The sequence below is a fragment of the Bufo bufo genome, chromosome 3 (genome assembly GCF_905171765.1).
Source record: "Bufo bufo chromosome 3, aBufBuf1.1, whole genome shotgun sequence".
Classification (NCBI taxonomy): Eukaryota; Metazoa; Chordata; class Amphibia; order Anura; family Bufonidae; genus Bufo; species Bufo bufo.
In genome coordinates, this window is record NC_053391.1 from 674,263,516 (window position 1) to 674,281,556 (window position 18,041).

At 45.1% G+C, this 18,041-nt stretch overlaps 1 protein-coding gene across 3 annotated transcripts in view; it reads left to right on the forward strand.

Moving 5' to 3' along the window:
- Nucleotides 1-18,041, forward strand: part of ME3 (malic enzyme 3) — a 163,139-nt gene that overhangs the window by 129,639 nt on the left and 15,459 nt on the right. For all 3 annotated transcript variants that reach the window (XM_040426369.1, XM_040426371.1, XM_040426370.1), the window contains exon 9: nucleotides 14,455-14,552. In XM_040426369.1, the coding sequence (XP_040282303.1) occupies nucleotides 14,455-14,552 (98 nt within the window). The remainder of the gene's footprint in view (nucleotides 1-14,454; nucleotides 14,553-18,041) is intronic.

Here is an 18,041-nt window from a genome sequence, read left to right on the forward strand (position 1 = left end):
GACGAGGGGATTCTTAAAAATCATTCAAATCTTACCTTTATTCAAAATCACGATGTACTAAAGTGAATTAAAACAAGATCGTAGGAGCCACAATCTAAATTCTGATTTTTGGAGTGGTGGAATAAACCAAACCACTGGGTAGAACATACAAACTTTTCGCAAATAGTGCATGTGGTTAGATCCAAGTGCAGGACCCCAGTTTTGCCAGACCCCAGTGCTAACCACTGGCCACCATGCTGCCATTCCTAGAATGACTGCCTTGCCCAATTAAAGAGGCCTAGGCTTGATGATGTGTATGTCCTACTGCTGGCAGAGCAGAACGGTGGAGGCTCCTGCTGCAGCCAGCTGTCTTACAGCCAAAGATAAGACATTGATGAGGACGGAGAAGTTTTAAAGCAAATGAGCAAATTAAGGAAAAAAGTGCTGGGATTTTTTTTTACATTTTATAGTTTTATGAATTTTTTGTGTTTAGCGTTCCTTTAAGCAGACAATAAATTTACTATACATTTTCTGAAAAGTATAGATTTGTAAGCTTTGCTTGAGACTTTTCTAAAGTGTCTATTAAAGAGGACTGCGTCGAGTTGTTACTGGCATACCCCACTTTTTTTTGGTGCAAAATACTGGTCTAAATTATAGCACCCAAGAGGCGGTCTAAAGAAGGAGAGTGAGTGTTGTGTGATTTCTGACAGCCCTGTTGCTGTTTTATGCTGACTACATGTTTAACAGTATTAGTAAATCTGTGGGTCCCATTCCTAAAAACTGCTGTTCGTACACTACAAGTAATTATAATTAAGATAACGGGTAGAAAAGATGTTTTTTTTTTTTTCTACTGCTCTCTGCTGCCCCCTGCAGGGAGACAAATCTTGTCTGTAACCTGCAGTAACCTTTGTATGGCAGAGGATGCCAACTCTATGTGACTTGATTTATGTTAATGAGTCCCACATCCTATTCGCTATTAATTAACATTCTTACAAACATTCTGCTTTCATACAAATTCACAAAGCCACGGAGGGTGACCTCAAGAAAACTGTGTCATCTGCATATTAATACCATGGCAGAGGATCTAAATGTTGACTCAGCTGCAGGAAAAAAAAAAAGGTAAATTATAAGATGATTTCCTAACATAATAGGAAAACAAAGCTGGGACTAATTATGTGAGGAATAAGAAGAATCCTCCATGTCTTTGTGCAATGTGATGGAAAATAAAATTAATCACACGTTCTGGAGCTCTTGTGGTGAGCTATAAAGCCGCCCTCCAGGCACTCGCTCTCACTGGTGGTTTATAATTCGTACATTATAGATATTCTCCCCTCCCTGTATTAGGAATCCGCTGTCCAGGCTCAGACCTCCTGCTGAGCTTGTGACAATTTGTGTTGATACACAGCAGCCAATCAGAGGAAGCAGAGCTTCAGGGGGAGGGACAGAGCTGTATCCAGAACCAATGATGAGGCAGGGGGTGTGTCTCAGACTTTCTCCTACTTCCTGTAAGCACTGTAGCTAAGATATAGTCACAGATCACAGCTCTGCCCTATTGGAGATGAGCTAAAAAGCAGCCAGTAAGCAAGCCCTGAAGAAAAGAAGTAGTAGGTGAGCAACACTTATAGGTCCTGACTTGCATATCCTTTCTGAGGTCATGACTGGACAGATGTTTCAACTTGGTTTCTTAGATCAGATTTCCAATTTGCAGCTCTGGATTTATGGAGCCCTGTGCGTTAACTACTATGGACGCTGTCCTCCTTATGTTGTACCATTAAGTGCCCAAATATAGTACCTAAACAACACTGCCCAGTCTATCAACAAGGGAATGTAGCTACATCTTGTTCAGTTGCCTATCCATAAGTTTAGGTACCAAGTGTGTGTGTCTAGGAGGCCATATGCTCTGGTAGGTCATGGTGGAAAGGGGGTAAGTCTGGACCTCCCTCTAAAGGTGGTCACACACTCGATAAATGTCAGCCGAACCTGCTCGTTTTAACAGGATCGACCAACTAAATAATATGATTGGGGGTCCCCTGACTCCTCACTGACAGCAGATGTTGGGGCTTGTTGGATTTTACATGCCTGATTTCTTCCTGCAGCTTTTTCCTTTGCCCATTGAAAATAATTAATTTGTATGAGGGTTGCCTAATGCCATATTTTTCCTACTGTGGGTACTGGACAGAATTTCTTCACCTGATTGCCAGGGGTTCAAGGAACTGGGCCTGTGGTGATCAGAGGATCATGGGTCTGTTTTTAGAGAAGGGGTTGTCTTGTTGTGACCACCCCTTTAAGCGTTCCTGACAGTTTTCAACGCTCTCAGCGTTCTTTTGTGTCTCTGTTACTAGGGATGGATCTTGCCTGACAGCAGGCAGTGGACTGCAACTTAGATGGAAGAGATACCCCTAGTGGCCATGCCTTTACAGCTTTTTGTCAGGTGGATGCAGGGATATTTTTTAAATGAATTGAATCAGAAATTTGGTAATTACACCATTCTCTATCGTGTGAAAGTACGGTGACTCTTTAAAACCTAAAACCCGCTTTAGGGCAGCGAACAGTCAGTTTATGTGTTGGAACCAGGAAAAATGGACAAGTGTAAGGATCTTGGAGCCAAATTGTTATGTCTAGTAGAGTCAGAGCATCTCCAAAATTGAAGGTCCTGTGGGGTGTTCTGAATATGTAGTGGTTAATACCCACCAAAAGTGATCCAAGGAAGGACCACCGGTGAACCAGTGACAAGTCATGGACACCCAAGGCTCATGGTATACATACATAGCCCAGAGGAGGCGCCTATGACGGACATGTGGCAATCAGAACTGGACCATGGAGGAATGGTAGAAGGTAGCCTGGTCTGATGAATCATGTTACATCATGTGAACAGCTGGGTGTGTGGGGGAAGATGGATCCACTATGGGAAGAAGACGAGCAGTGGAGGCAGTGTGATGCTCTGGACAATGTTCTGGTGAGAAACCTTGGGTCCTGGCATCATGTGGATGGGACATGTACCACCTAAGTAACCATTGTACAGACAAGTACTCCCATTCATGGAATCAGTGCCCGCTAAAGGCAGTGGCTTCTTTCACCCGGATAACGCTCCTGCCACTCTGCAAACACTGTCCAGGAATGAGGAACATGACAAGTAGTTCAAGGTGGTGACTTGACCTCCCCATGTCTCAATGTGATCCATGAAGGCCACATCAAGCAACTTACAGAACACAGATGATCTACGGCTAATGTCTTAGTGTCAGATACGATAGGACACCTCAGAGGTCTTGTGGAGTCCATGCCTCAACCGATCAGAGAGGGGGGCCTACACAATATTAGGCAGGTGGTTGTAATGTCATGACTGGTCGGTATGTATAAAGAAATCATCAACACTGAATTGTGGACCTGTACGATAATACGATGTACACCTACAGTATGTACTGTATGTGAATATTACTGGAGGTTCTCAGCTCTGGAGACATGTGAGAGGAAGTATTTATCATAAAAGCTGGCGTTTTTTTGGGGGGAGTTTTTTGTATTGATTTTTACATATATCACATAATAACATAGACATGTGGACTAGCTTTTCGCTGTCCATATCAGAACCAGTATCCACAGATTGACAAATAACATTCACCTCCCCCATTAGACCCCTCCCTACTCCCTCCCCCCAGCCCAAGTGCCAGTGATCTCATACCATCAACACTCTAATAGATCGCCATTCATGTGTCTCCAGGAAGATCAACACACTTTTAAAGCACCCAACCTTCCCCCTATATCAGCCTTTAGGTACCATTCCGTAAATTTAAACGGTGTCACAATAAGGTTAATGGCTTCCCTATTGTGAGAAGCCTGATGCTGGGAAAGACTTTGATGCGGGGAAAGATCGAAGGCAAAAGGAGAAGGGGACGGCAGAGAATGAGATGGCTGGACAGTATCATGGAAGCAACAAACATGAGCTTAGGCAAGCTTCGAGAGACAGTAGAAGATAGAGGGGCCTGATGTGCTGTGGTCCATGGGGTCGCAAAAAGTCGAACACGACTAAATTGCAACTGAGCAACTAAATTGTGAGAAGCTATTATAAACTTCTTCCATGTTTTGAAAAAGGGGGCCATTTTGGTAACCTTATGTTGCAGGGCATCTGTTCTGTGATGATGCATATATAAAGCCAATTAGTTGGTCACCTCATGTACCGTGGAAACTTTAGGCCTTAACCAGAACTGAAGCAACGTTTGCTTTGCCACCAGAAGCACCGCCACCACAATTTACGGGAACGGACCAGCCTCAGGGGCCACGTAAAACAGTAGGACCTGGGGTGTTAATGGTAATTCAACATCCCAGATTTCTTGGATATAAGCTATTATGTTTGTCCAGAAGGTAATGCTTGAGGGGCACTGCCAAATGCAGTGGTTTAAGTCCGCTGCTGAGAGAGAACATTTAGGGCATGCTACCAATCGGTGTGGGGCTGCTGGATGTGGCGGAATATTAAAGGCATATATAGCCCTATGTATGAAACGAAAGTGAGATTCCCTCCACTGTACTGGAAGTCTCTGTCTCAGGCCCAGATACAACAGGGAATATAACAAATACAAACAAACGCGACACTTAACTTCTGTAGAGATGGAAGAACAGGAAAACCAGAGACACCTCACACCAGCTCAGCCAAACCCAAATGAAGCTATATACCGCATAGTCAGAAGGGTGGGGTCAGACTATAAAGGTTAGAAGTGATGACCACTGAGCAACAGCGGAGAAAAGGGAAGTCGTCATTAACCCTATTAACACTGAATGAAGAGATATCAAGGAGGCAGTTAGATTCCTCCACGCTCAGCCAGTCTCTCTGATCTCCTAACACCAGTCAGGAGGGAACATGACAGGCAAGTACTTAGAGATCTGATATGACACTTTAAGTCGACGCCGGACCTCCTTCCATGCTGCTATAGTATCCTTTAGGACTAGACATTGCTTAATGTCTCTTGGGAGTTCCGAGTAAGGAAGGTGAAAAACGGAAGCCAGATCCCATGACCTTGCAAGTTTACTCTCTAGGCTATAACTGGAATGTGTATTGGTGTGACCTAACCAGTCTGAGACATGTCTCATAAGGCATGCCAGATTGTAACCCCTGCAATGAGGATAGCTAATGCCGCCCTGAGATTTTGGAAAGGACAACTTTGCCATAGAAATGAAGGGTCTTTTTCGTCTCCATATAAAGGCCAAAAACGCCTTTTGTAGGCTGGATACATCTTTATGCATGAGGAGTAGAGGAATTGTCTGAAGCAGATGTAGCAGTCGGGTGAAGGATATCATTCTAACTAAATAGATTCTCCCCAAGAATGATAATAGTAAGTTACTCCAGCCTTTAAGTTCCCTCACTATCTTCCTAATTAAAGGGGGGTAATTGAAGTGGTAAAGAGATTCTGGCATCTTACCCACCAATATTCCCAAATATCTGATATGGTTCCTTGATAAAGAGACTGAAAGTTCCACTGTCATGAAATTGACCTTTAAACAAAGGAGTTGTCAAAACCTTTTTCCACGTCCAGCGTAAGCAGGGATGGTCAGGAGTGACACCCTGGGCGCACTCTCACTTTATCTAACACAGTCAATACCTTTCTGATGTTGACTAGTGAAGACCGTCCCTGCACAAAGCCCACTTGGTGAGATCCCACTAGGAAGGGGAGAATAGGGGCAAGACGATTTGCTATTAACTTAGATACTATCTTTCCGTCCACATTGATTAAAGATAGTGGGCGGTAAGACCCTGGGGACGTTAAGTCTTTATCTGGTTTTGGCAACAGCTGGATATGTGCCAGATTAGCCGTGTCTGAGAGGGGCTGGCCCTGTAACAAGTCATTATACCAATTCACCAAACTGGGGGTAATCTGCTCCTTCAAGATCTTATAATACTCCCCTGAGAACCCATCTGGACACAGTGCCTTGCCCGCAGGTAGCGCCTTAATCACCCCCTGTACCTCCATCAATGTGATCAGTTTGTTCAGGGATGCCTCCTGCTTGGGAGAGAGTTTCGGAAAGTTGAGACGTTCCAAGAATCCAGCCGCCCTCTGTGAGTCAAGAGTCTCCTAAGTAGAGGGCCTGAAATTAAGAGTGAAAAATGTGATTAATCTCCTTAGTGTTAGAGGTCCAGTGACCCCCCCCCCCCCCCCCCCTCCGACCTCAGGCTGGTCACTGGTTTCCTGCCTAGTGCTCCCTTTGCCAAATGGGACATCAGCTTACCCATCTTGTTCCCGAACCGAAAGTATTTAGCGTTTCTGATAGAGCCCGTATACTGTTCTTTATCTGTCAGGATCTGTTCGAATGTCGCCCTTGCCGTGACCCAAAAATGTTTTGTGAGCCGGTGTAGGGTCATTTGTGAATCTTGTATATGCTTCCCTTAGTGTAGTACTAGCCTGCGTTTTACATTTGTGCCCTGCATAGGATATCAGACGACCTTGCAGGACCACTTTAGAGGTTTCCCAGAACAAGGCCGTCTGACTATCATGAGCTGCATTGTCAGAAGCGTATTCCATCCACCATCCCCGTAGGATCTCACAAAACTCCACATCTTCATATAGCCACCCAGTAAAAAACGCCATATAAATTCTGCGCCACTGGGAACCTGGTCCTACAGGTCGCTACTCACAGGGGCGTGATCAGAGATGACCAAATCCTCTATAGCAGCAGATGCTACCCTTCTTTCCAGCTGAGAGCTGGTAAGCAAATAGTCTATCCTCGACCAAGAATTTGCTGCATGAGAGTAGTGAGTATATTCTTTAGTGTCTGGGTGCTCCCTCCTCCAAATATCTATCAGATGATTAGTGGCCAAGAAGGTAGGTAGAACTGTGTCCCTTGCCCTCTGTACCATATTGGCCCATAGGATTCCTCTTCTATCTTCCCTGGCATGAAGTACGGTGTTCAAGTCACCTCCTACCATTTTAACGGGGATCGGTTTTGCCGTTTACCGCCTTGTTACCATAGAAAAGAAGGATTGGTTAGAACCGTTGGGGCCGTACAGGTTATAGAGAGTGATGTTCCCCATAAGGGTAGGTATTAGCACCTTTACCGTACGGTCCTCCCCTAGTACCTGTAATTGCGCACGTTTGTGCAAGAGGATTAGCACTCCCACTTTACCCTGAATCGCCGGAGATCCCAACACCTTTCCCACCCACAACTTTTGCATACGCACAAAATCATCCCTAGTTAGATGAGTCTCCTGGAGCATTGCAATGTCCGCCTTTACTCGCTTTAAATGTCGCAAGACCAGGGTGCGCTTTTGTGGAGATCTCAATCTCTTCACGTTCCAGATGACTATCCGCATGCTGGAGAATCAAAAGTTGGAAACACCTGGAATGGCATCACATGAGTCATTGGCATTTGGACCGAGAATCTCCCTCGCTTTTTGAACAGAGCTGAGCACATGGTTGAAAAAGCTATTCTTTTCTTGGTAACCTCTGCTGAGCAGTCAACGAAAAGCAGAATCCGATCGTTAAATAAAATCGCCGCGGTCTTGCGCTACTGGTATGCTTTAGTTTAGCTGTTTTGTCAGTGTAGTCTAAATATCGAACCATCACCTGGCGTGGTCTCCCAATGACTTTATTCCCCGAGGCCTCAACCTCCTTCAGAGGGCCCTGCAGGTGGTGGTCCTTACTGGAGCTAATTACGGTAGTTCCATTGTAACAGACATGGGATATTTTTCAGGAGGTATTGGATCCACGTTTTGTTCCCCTATGCCAGCCGGCAGTAATATTGATTCTCCACCAGCAGGTTTTACATGAAGTACGGGCTATTTTATACCCACTGGCACAGGAGACTATTACAAGAGGGGAAAGAAAAGCCCTGGATTGGATTAGATTGCATGGTATTATTGTAAAGCCGGCTGACAAGGGGATGGCAACGTGGTCCTTATGACCAGGGATTATTATGTATTAGAGGCTCTTAGACAGCTGGGTGATGAAGAGACGTATGAAGCTTTGAAGCAAGATCCAATAGAAAATATCCAGAGGGATTTGAAAAATCTATTGTTTAAATATGTTACTATGGGCTTCCTCCCAAATAAGCTCTTGAAAAAATTTGTGCCTGCTTATCCTACGAAACAGTCATGGTATTTCATTCCAAAAATTCATAAGTCACTGAGCCATCCCCCAGACCGCCCTACAGTGGCAGGGATTGGCTCAGTGACAGAACCACTATCCAAATACGTCGACTGGTTGCTAAGACCAATATTAAGTAGTGCTCCAGCCTACATCAGGGACACCAATGATTTACTTCTGTCTTTGAGGCAATTTCAATGGCAGGAGGGGTATCAATTTGTGTCCCTGGATGTGGAGAATTTATATACACGTCTACCGCATGTTGGAGGAGTAACAGCAGTTATTGATGTCGTAAAACATTTAGGGAAAAGCTCCTTGTATTGTGATTTTGTGCAGGAGGCACTGATGTTAATTTTGGACAACAATGTCTTCAAGTTTGGAATGAACTGGTGAAGACAAAAAGTTGGCAGGGCGATGTTGACTCCGGTCTCGTACACGTTTGCGAATATATATCTACTGAGGCTAGAAGATTTAAATGTATTTTCAACAACCAGTAATCCGTACTTGAAGTACATTAAATAGTTTCTCCGGTTTGTGGACGATATTTTTATAGTTTGGTCCGGAACTGAGACACTGTGCGAGGCGTTTGTACAGCACCTGAATGATAAAAATTTGCATGGCTATGAAATTCACGATGAAGTTTGGGGGTTTGCGCCTAGAATTTCTGGATGTTTCTGTTGTGGTATGTGGTGGAGAGTTGGTCACGGAGGGGTACCTTAAGCCCACGGCAACCAACTCTCTACTACACCACGACAGTATTCACCCCTATGCTGTGAAAAAATCTGTGCCATATGGGCAATTTATTAGATTAAGGCGCATCAATAGCGAACAAGGATATAGAAAATTGTAGGTCTGAAGTTAGCACTAGGTCCGTTAGGTCTGAAGTTAGCACTAGGTCCGTTAGGTCTGAAGTTAGCACTAGGTCCGTTAGGTCTGAAGTTAGCACTAGGTCCGTTAGGTCTGAAGTTAGCGCTAGGTCCGTTAGGTCTGAAGTTAGCACTAGGTCCGTTAGGTCTGAAGTTAGCGCTAGGTCAGTTAGGTCTGAAGTTAGCGCTAGGTCAGCTAGGTCTGAAGTTAGCACTAGGTCCGTTAGGTCTGAAGTTAGCACTAGGTCCGTTAGGTCTGAAGTTAGCGCTAGGTCCGTTAGGTCTGAAGTTAGCGCTAGGTCCGTTAGGTCTGAAGTTAGCGCTAGGTCAGCTAGGTCTGAAGTTAGCACTAGGTCCGTTAGGTCTGAAGTTAGCACTAGGTCCGTTAGGTCTGAAGTTAGCGCTAGGTCCGTTAGGTCTGAAGTTAGCGCTAGGTCCGTTAGGTCTGAAGTTAGCGCTAGGTCAGTTAGGTCTGAAGTTAGCGCTAGGTCTGAACGACCGAAATTATTTAAATGTGTTTTTCTTAATAGCGCACTTGTGTTTGTTCGTTGTTCTTAATTGACCCTTATACCTGGTGTGTTTTGGTTGTTTATGGTTTCTATGACAACTGGATGCATAGTATAAGAGGCCAGCACGTAGATACGTGCTGACGTAGCGGCCTGAGGAAGCGCGACTTTTTGTGCGCGAAACGTCCGTCGCCGCTGTCTGTGAAATTGGCTAACTGCAACCCAGCCGTTTTGGAATTTGATATTCTGAAATAAAAGAAGAAAAGAACCGGTGGTGAGTGCTGCCTATTTCTTCGTCTTGTTTTGGAAGATTTGGATGACTGTACTTTAAGGATTGTGCACCGCTGTGACTGGTTTATTAGGAGGTAGCCGTGAAACATTCGGGTTTGTTGGAAAGTATGGGCAGAGCCACCTGTAACTCTATCTCGTGGCCTGCAGGCGGTATGGCCACACCCGGTGAGCCCGCTACACTCAACTTGCATAGTCCAGGCCCAGCAATGAAGGCAGCATTGTATCACACACATGGCGCAGTTCCGATTGTGGTACTGATTCCGGTATGTTCAGGTTCCTTAAATTGTTACGGCGAGACCTATTTTCTAGGTCATCCACCTTTGACCACAATGCCTGATTCTCTTTTCAGGTGTCTTGCACCTTTTATACGTGCATATTCTGTATCAGTGTCTGCCGTAAAGACCCCGCGTTCTAGTTCTGTTCCTGCTGGCCCTGGCCCTGTTCCTGCATCTCTTTCTGCAGGCTCTGCAATGTGCTTGCCACTGTGTGGGCCAGGGTCTCTGAGATACCTGGGGCCATGTGCCGGGCTACCAGTCCAGCTAGTTTCTTATAGTCTACTGGTGCCTGCTGTGAGTCCTCCTGGTCTGACGGTCCAGAGTCTGCTTGGTTCTCCAGTAGTGAGGTCTGCGAGGCCGTCGGGGAAGGCAGCGCCATCTTGGTGAGTCTCGCTGATTTAGAGTGGCTGGTCCCTGCAGAGTTCTTTGCGTCCTTCTTCATTAGAAAACGATCCATACAGCCTTGATCCATGGCAGATTCGGGTCCGGGTCCCTCCGGTACGGGAGACAGGGCGAGATGTATGCGGTAAGTAGAGGATGGGTTTGGATTGGCACTGAGCGTCCTGTGCCACACTCCTACATCACTGGGGCCGGAACTGGAAGTCAAAGCTGGCGTTTTTATGACCGTCAGTGGGTAAGTGGGTGATAACTGCGAGCAATAGATTGCATTTAACTGCGCAGTGATCAGAGATAAAAATAATCTGTAAGGATAGTGTTCCTTTAACACAAATATTGTGAGGGTTCAATGGTGATATAATAAATTTTATATAAAAGATAAAATAAATCCCCATTGAATGTAAATCACGACTTTTCACCTCACACCGCGGAGCGGGGATAACAGACGTGCAGAAATACTGACACCTAGTGGTCATATCGTGAAGCAACATTCCTTCTCTGCTTCGTGTAATGAATATCAAATTATTAAATAAATGATGTGTGTTTTTTTTTCTTCCAAATTTCAAATATGTAAATGTGTGGCTAAAAAAGAGCAGGTTAACACAACAATGGCCTTTAAAGGGATTTTCCAGTTCTGTGTAAATGAAGCACGCTCATAGACGTTGAACCTGGAACAATGCCTTGGAGGGATAGCTCAGCTGAATGTAATGGCGCCTTTCCCTTAGCGATCCGCTGCGTCATTCAGAAGTACTTTTAATGCATATGCAAATGAACAGTTCAGTGCAACGAGGGCAGGACAAAGCAACCCTGTGCATTCTTGATCCTCCTGCTTTCTCCCTCTCCTTCTGGATTGACAGGCCAAGGCAAGATGGCTATGCAGGGTCCTGACCCTGTCAATCAAGGAGAGGGAGGGGCTGGCAGAGGAAGCAGGAGGAACAAGGGTGCACAGAATGGCTTGGCCCTGCCTTTGGTGCACTTAACTCCTCATTTGCATATGAAGTAAGTGCTCTTGCTCCAGAATGCAGCAACAGATGGCTAAGTGAAAGACCTCATTACATTCAGCTGAGCTGGCCGCCCTACAAGACATTTGCAAAGATTGGAGAGTTCACGCCGATCTTTGCTTCCCCTTGCGCAGCTAGAGGGTTACACAAATTTTATGACGAGGTGTTCGTTTTGTCATAAATTAGGTGCATCTAAGGCAGCTTAGTGCCTAGCGTTAAAACTAGGTTGCCCTAGGCTGGCGTAGTTTTTCACCGACATGTACGCCTGGTGTACATTATAGTAAAATTTCCGCGGCCCCCGACATGCCCCACCGCACAGCTGGTCAAAAAGAGGACTTATGACTATTTTTACAATTAAAATAGTCGCAAGTACCTTGATAAATGACCCCCATTGTGCATGGTTTTCAGTGAATTTCCTGCTACGATAAGTACCAGTTTTTTTTTTTGTTTGTTTTTGTTTTTTTTGCAATGCCCGCCCAACCCTGTTTAAAAAAAAAAAAAAATAATTAAATCTATTTAAGGAATCTGACAGGAGACAGCCTCCTGAATTTAGATTGCAAAGATCGTCAGGTGTGAGAGGTTCTAATTCACTGACAGCAAACAGAGATCTTTAAACACAAAGTATATACTGGAAGGTTGCTATACTTTCAGTATACAGCAAACTCCTAAACATCACATTTCCCGTTAGTTCTCCTCCTGATTTTCTGATTTAGGGCTCATGCACACGACGGTGGCCATTTTTGCCACCATTTTTTTTTTTTTTTACTCCTTCAGAAATGTCCTATCCTTGTCCGCAATGTGGCGAAGAATAGGACATGTTCTATTTAATTTTTTTTTTGCGGGGCCACAGAACGAACTTACGGTTGCGGACAGCACACGGGTGTGCATATCTTTTGCAGCCCATATGAGATGAATGGGTGCGCATCCTATCTGGAAAAAAAGCAGAGTGGAAGCAGACAAAAGGGCATCAGGGACTGTGAGCCAAAACCAGGAGCGGAACCTTCACAGACATAAGGTATAAGGGGAAGATCTGCACCTGGTCTGTGTTTTGAACCCTCACCTGGTTTTTGGCTCACAATCACTGATCAAACACTGACTGTGTGAACGTGGCCTTAACGCCTCATGCACACGACCGTTCCGTTTTTTGCGATCCGCAAATCACGGAAGCCGCCCGTGTGGCTTCCGCAATTTGTGGAACAGAACAGGCGGCCCATTGTAGAAATGCCTATTCTTGTCCGCAAAACGGACAAGAATAGGACATGTTATATTTTTTTTTTGCTGGGCCACGGAACGGAGCAATGGATGCGGACAGCCCACGGAGTGCTGTCCGCATCTTTTGCGGCCCCATTGAAGTGAATAAGGCTCGGAAGTGGACCAGAAGAACGGTCGTGTGCATGAGGCCTAAGTCTCATTTACACGTCAGTGTTTTGGTCCGTGACTGTGAGCCAAAACCAGGATCGGAGCCTCCACAGACATAAGGTATAAGGAAAGATCTGCACCTGTTCTGTGTTTAGAGCCGCACCTGGTTTTGGGTCAAAATCACTGATGGAAATCACTGACCGAACACTGACGCGTGACTGAGGCATTACTCTACCACCCTCTGTGTCGCATATGATGGTGCTGTTTTCGATGATGTAACTGGCTGATGTCACCCATACTGCACCATGGGAATCCGGCCTATAACGGAAGAAGTAAATCTAAATCTCATAATCCTACTGAAATTCTAACCCTTCTTAATCCAAAGTGGCTTTAAACCCGAGGTGTAAATTCCTCAGACGTCTCTCTCGACTGCATAATGTACATATAATATGGTGATAATCCTCGCTGAGGCCTCTGGACCTCCGATCTCCACCCAGCTTGTGTTGCTGAATCATAACCTCATCCGGCGCGGCTTCTTGGCCCATTTCTCTTGCTATAATGCCATTTCCAATGTCCCTCCAGATCCAGAACTTCAATCCTAGTGTAACACCTAGTTCTGAGGTGTGTCACCCATGCAGAGAAAGTATAGAGATGATAGAGCACCATAGCAAAACTCAGACTGCCCCCAGACTCAGAGAGCTCTGCTTGCCACTATCCCTAGGGGGAGCTCACTGCATGTGGATGTATTTATAAAACGTCTGTATGCAGAGAGCTCCCCCTAGTGGCAGCTTCCGGTAAGCAAGGGAAACTGCTCAGATTGAGGACCCCTTTAGCACTAGGTCTCTTTCTCCTTCAGACATGCATGCAACCTCTTCAGTCTTACCATCTATGAGAAGTTGCTATGTCTCAATCTCTGTATGGAATGTTTTTTCTTGGCCCCTGTGTTGTTGTTTTTTCCCCCCTCTAGTTTAGGAAACAGGGCCTTGGCCAGTTCCCCAGTTTGCTCCCCCTATCAGTATTACTAGAAAACATTTTTTCAAGTGTAGTTCTCTTGCAGACTGCAGCAGGTTTTCTTCTTAAATTCATTTACTCTGCCCCGCAGGATAAAAGCAATATCCCTGTGCCCCTTCGTTCTCATGCTTAGAGTCCCATAGACACCATGTCATTCTGCACCAATCATGGCACCCGGGGCCGTGCTTTCCTCATCTCTATCTAGGATCAGGTACTTACGGTATGCACCTAACCAACGCCCTGAATTCAACTGTATTGTCATCCTCAGGATGGAGATACAGTTGAATACTGTGGCAAGGGTGAAGTATCTTCTGCTGCACTGTGGTGTTTGGTTCCGCTGGGGCGAACTTTTGTGCTGCACTATGGTATTGCTGGCCCAGCTTACTGCTGCGGGCCCTATCTACTTGTGTTGCCAGACCTTCTGTCAATTTGGACCAGCCTCCAACATGGGACCACTTTTATTTTATTTTTTCCCAAGACCATTTTACGTTGCCATGGCCTCCTTGCCTGGGCAGAGCATTTGCTGTAAAGACACTGACCCAGCAGGGGGTGAGGTCGTGCACCCTGTGAGCTAAACCCGCAAAACTCTGAAGGTCTGATGTATGGAGCATGGTGTTACTGTAGACAGGCCATTATCGGTATGATTGGTGTTGTATAATTTCTCGTCTTGAGGGTATAACATGCATTGATGCCTTGTCTTTCAGGAACGGCATCGGTGGCTGTGGCCGGTCTTCTGGCTGCTCTCGGGATTACAAAGAACAAGCTGTCCGACCATAAGTTCGTCTTCCAAGGAGCTGGGGAGGTAAGAGCAGCACGACAGTAATGGCGAGAACCAATGATACCAGGAAAGGGGCCCTTGACAATCTCCAAGGATTGGGACATTTCTGGTAGACTTTCTGCTTGAAGCTCCACCCAGGAATCCACCTTAACACGTAATCCGTTCTTTATTACGCCAGGTTCAGGATCTCGCCTCGTAAACATCGATCAGTCAGTTTCCAAAATTCTGTCACTGTTTTCAATGAGCCCAAAATGGTTTGAATTTAAAAATATCTTCCCTCGTCAGTGAGTCAGGCCGAGGATTTCGGCTCTTATCGGGAGATTTCTAGGTCACATCTGATTTTCTTAATATTTCTATGTAAGGTAATTCTAGTGCTGATCCTTCAGGGTTATAGAAACAGATTTCCTTTTTTCCATTGTAATGATTTTTAGTCGCATTCAGTCGTGTTTTGTTCTGCATTTTTGCTTTTGTAGGGTGTGTTCACATGTTTTGGATTCGCACTAGATGAAACTGCCGCAGATGACGTGGACAATCACGCGGATTAGCTCCATTCTGCGTCAGTGATGATCATACTAATAAGAAAATACTCTACTCACATGTAATAATGGCAGAAGGCAGAATCCACTCCAAAACCGTAACAAGGTCCGCGACATGTGAACATATCCTTACTGACGACCAGAGGGCAGTGAATTGCAGGAGCTCATATGGAAACGACTCAGTAAGGGTGCATTCACATCACTGTTTAGAATTCCGTTCTTCTGATCCATCAGAAGGAGAGAGAGAAAAAAACTATACTATACTTGCCGTCAAAAATACCAGGTGCCATGATGTAATAGAAAAAGGTGACAATGAGCTTTAAAAACTTGGAAAATTGTGAAAGATTAAAATAATTGTGAGGCCTCATGCACACGACCGTATCTTGATCCATGTCTGATCTGCATTTTTTGCATAGGCGGACCCATACATTTTTTATGGGCCACAAAAAATGCAGACATGACTGAAATACTTGCTGCCGAATTACCGCTCACCCATCACTCCTGTTCACAGAAGCCACTGTTAGGGAAGATTACTGCAGGATTAAAGGGGTTGTCCCATGATTAATGTAAAAAATGAAAATCGGACATCATATAGTACATGACAATCTCTTCCTAGCAAAGCTAGAACCAGCCCCGTACCTCACATGGATCCAGAGATCTCCTCATTCACTGCTCCAGTTGCTCTGCTAGATTATCTTCAGCCTGGCAGCTCAGGGAGCGTGTCCTTTCTGCTGAAGCTCTACCCTTGTAACTTTCACAGCTTCTAGCAGAACAGATGGCTGGTGGCAGATTTAAAACTGAGCACGTTCGACCGGCTCAGTGAGACGGACTTAAAATACGAAAAAGAACAAACAGCAGGTGGCGCTGTATACAGATGCATTTTATTGAATAACTCGGTGCCTATACTACATTTTTAATTACATGCAATTAGAAAAGTTTTCAGATCCAGGTGCTGGTAGCAATGTAGAATATGTTTTGTGACAGAACCCCTTTAATACATTGAGCTCAACAATAAAATAGTATATTGTGAGCTTTTAAGGGGGTTTTCTAGGACCCACTGGATCCCTCACACCCACTCTAATTCCCTATATACTTATGGTTCAGATGTAGTTTGGATCGCCCCCCGCCTCCCCACTTGCATACCCGGTCACGTGACCCTCCTCTGGAAATCCCGCTTGACATCCTTTACCCGGTTTCCTTCCTGGGCGGTCGCTAGGACGTCACATCTGCTATGGAGGAGGCCAGAACTATTTTTTCCCTGGCGCATGCGCAAACCTCTGAGACCACTTCAGCTGTGCATGTGCCAGGAGCAAGGGAGGAATAGCTCAGGCCGGAAACCTGGTAAAGGACGTGACTTTAGCGGTAGCAGGCGCCTCATATAATAGAGTTCCTGTGATGCCGATCCACGTGACTTCAGAGAGGTAAGCATATTACTAATTTTCTACTACAGGCATGGGTGGACTGGGAACCTAAAGTAGCCGTGGAAAGAAAAAACTAAAAGTGGTCTCATGTTGCCCAAATTGACAGAAGGCAGGTCAACACAAGTACTACTGTAGTGCAGGACCAAATACCGCCCCAGCAGAACCAAATAGCATGGTGCAGCACAAAATACTGCCGCCCTCAACTGTATCACCGTCCTGGCGACAGCCATACAGTTGAGTTCAGGAGGGCACCTGCGGCCATTGACCAGGTGCATACAGTCATGTGAAAAAATTAGGACACCCTTTGAAAGCATGTGGTTTTTTGTAACATTTTTAATAAATGGTTATTTCATCTCCGTTTCAACAATACAGAGAGATTAAAGTAATCCAACTAAACAAAGAAAACTGAAGAAAAGTCTTTTCAAGATCTTCTGTAAATGTCATTCTACAAAAATGCCTATTCTAACTGAGGAAAAAGATAGGACACCCTCACATGTATTCCCTCTTAAATTGGCTCAGATCTCACACAGGTATATCACACCAGGTGCACATAATTAGTAGATCGTTACTCTGCATGTTGAATGAGGCTTGCCCTATTTAAACCTCAGACATTTAGTTTGGTGTGCTCCTGACTGTTGAAGTGAGAGTGAGCACCATGGTGAGAGCAAAAGAGCTGTCAGAGGACTTCAGAAAAAAGATTGTAGCAGCCTATGAGTCTGGGAAGGGATTTAAAAAGATCTCAAAAGATTTTGAAATCAGCCATTCCACTGTCCGGAAGATAGTCTACAAGTGGAGGGCTTTCAAAACAACTGCCAACATGCCCAGGACTGGTCGCCCCAGCAAGTTCACCCCAAGAGCAGACCGCAAGATGCTAAAAGAGGTCTCCAAAAACCCTAAAGTGTCATCTCGAGAACTACAGCAGGCTCTGGCTACTGTTGATGTAGAAGTACATGCCTCTACAATCAGAAAGAGACTGTACAAGTTTAACTTGCATGGGAGGTGTGCAAGGAGGAAACCTTTGCTTTCCAAGAGAAACATCGAGGCCAGACTGACATTTGCCAGAGATAAAGTTGACAAAGACCAGGACTTCTGGAATAATGTTCTTTGGACAGATGAGTCCAAAATTGAATTATTTGGACACAACAGCAGAGGACATGTTTGGCGTAAACCAAACACAGCATTCCAAGAAAAGAACCTCATACCAACTGTGAAGCATGGAGGTGGAAGTGTCATGGTTTGGGGCTGCTTTGCTGCAGCAGGACCTGGTCAGCTCACCATCATAGAATCCACGATGAATTCTACTGTGTATCAGAAGGTGCTTGAAGAACATGTGAGACCATCAGTTAGAAAATTAAAGCTGAAGATGAACTGGACCATGCAACATGACAATGACCCAAAACATACTAGTAAATCAACCAAAGATTGGCTGAAAAAGAAGAAATGGAGAGTCCTGGAATGGCCAAGTCAAAGTCCAGATTTGAATCCCATTGAGATGCTGTGGGGTCACTTGAAAAGGGCTGTACGTGCAAGAAACCCCTCAAACATCTCACAGCTGA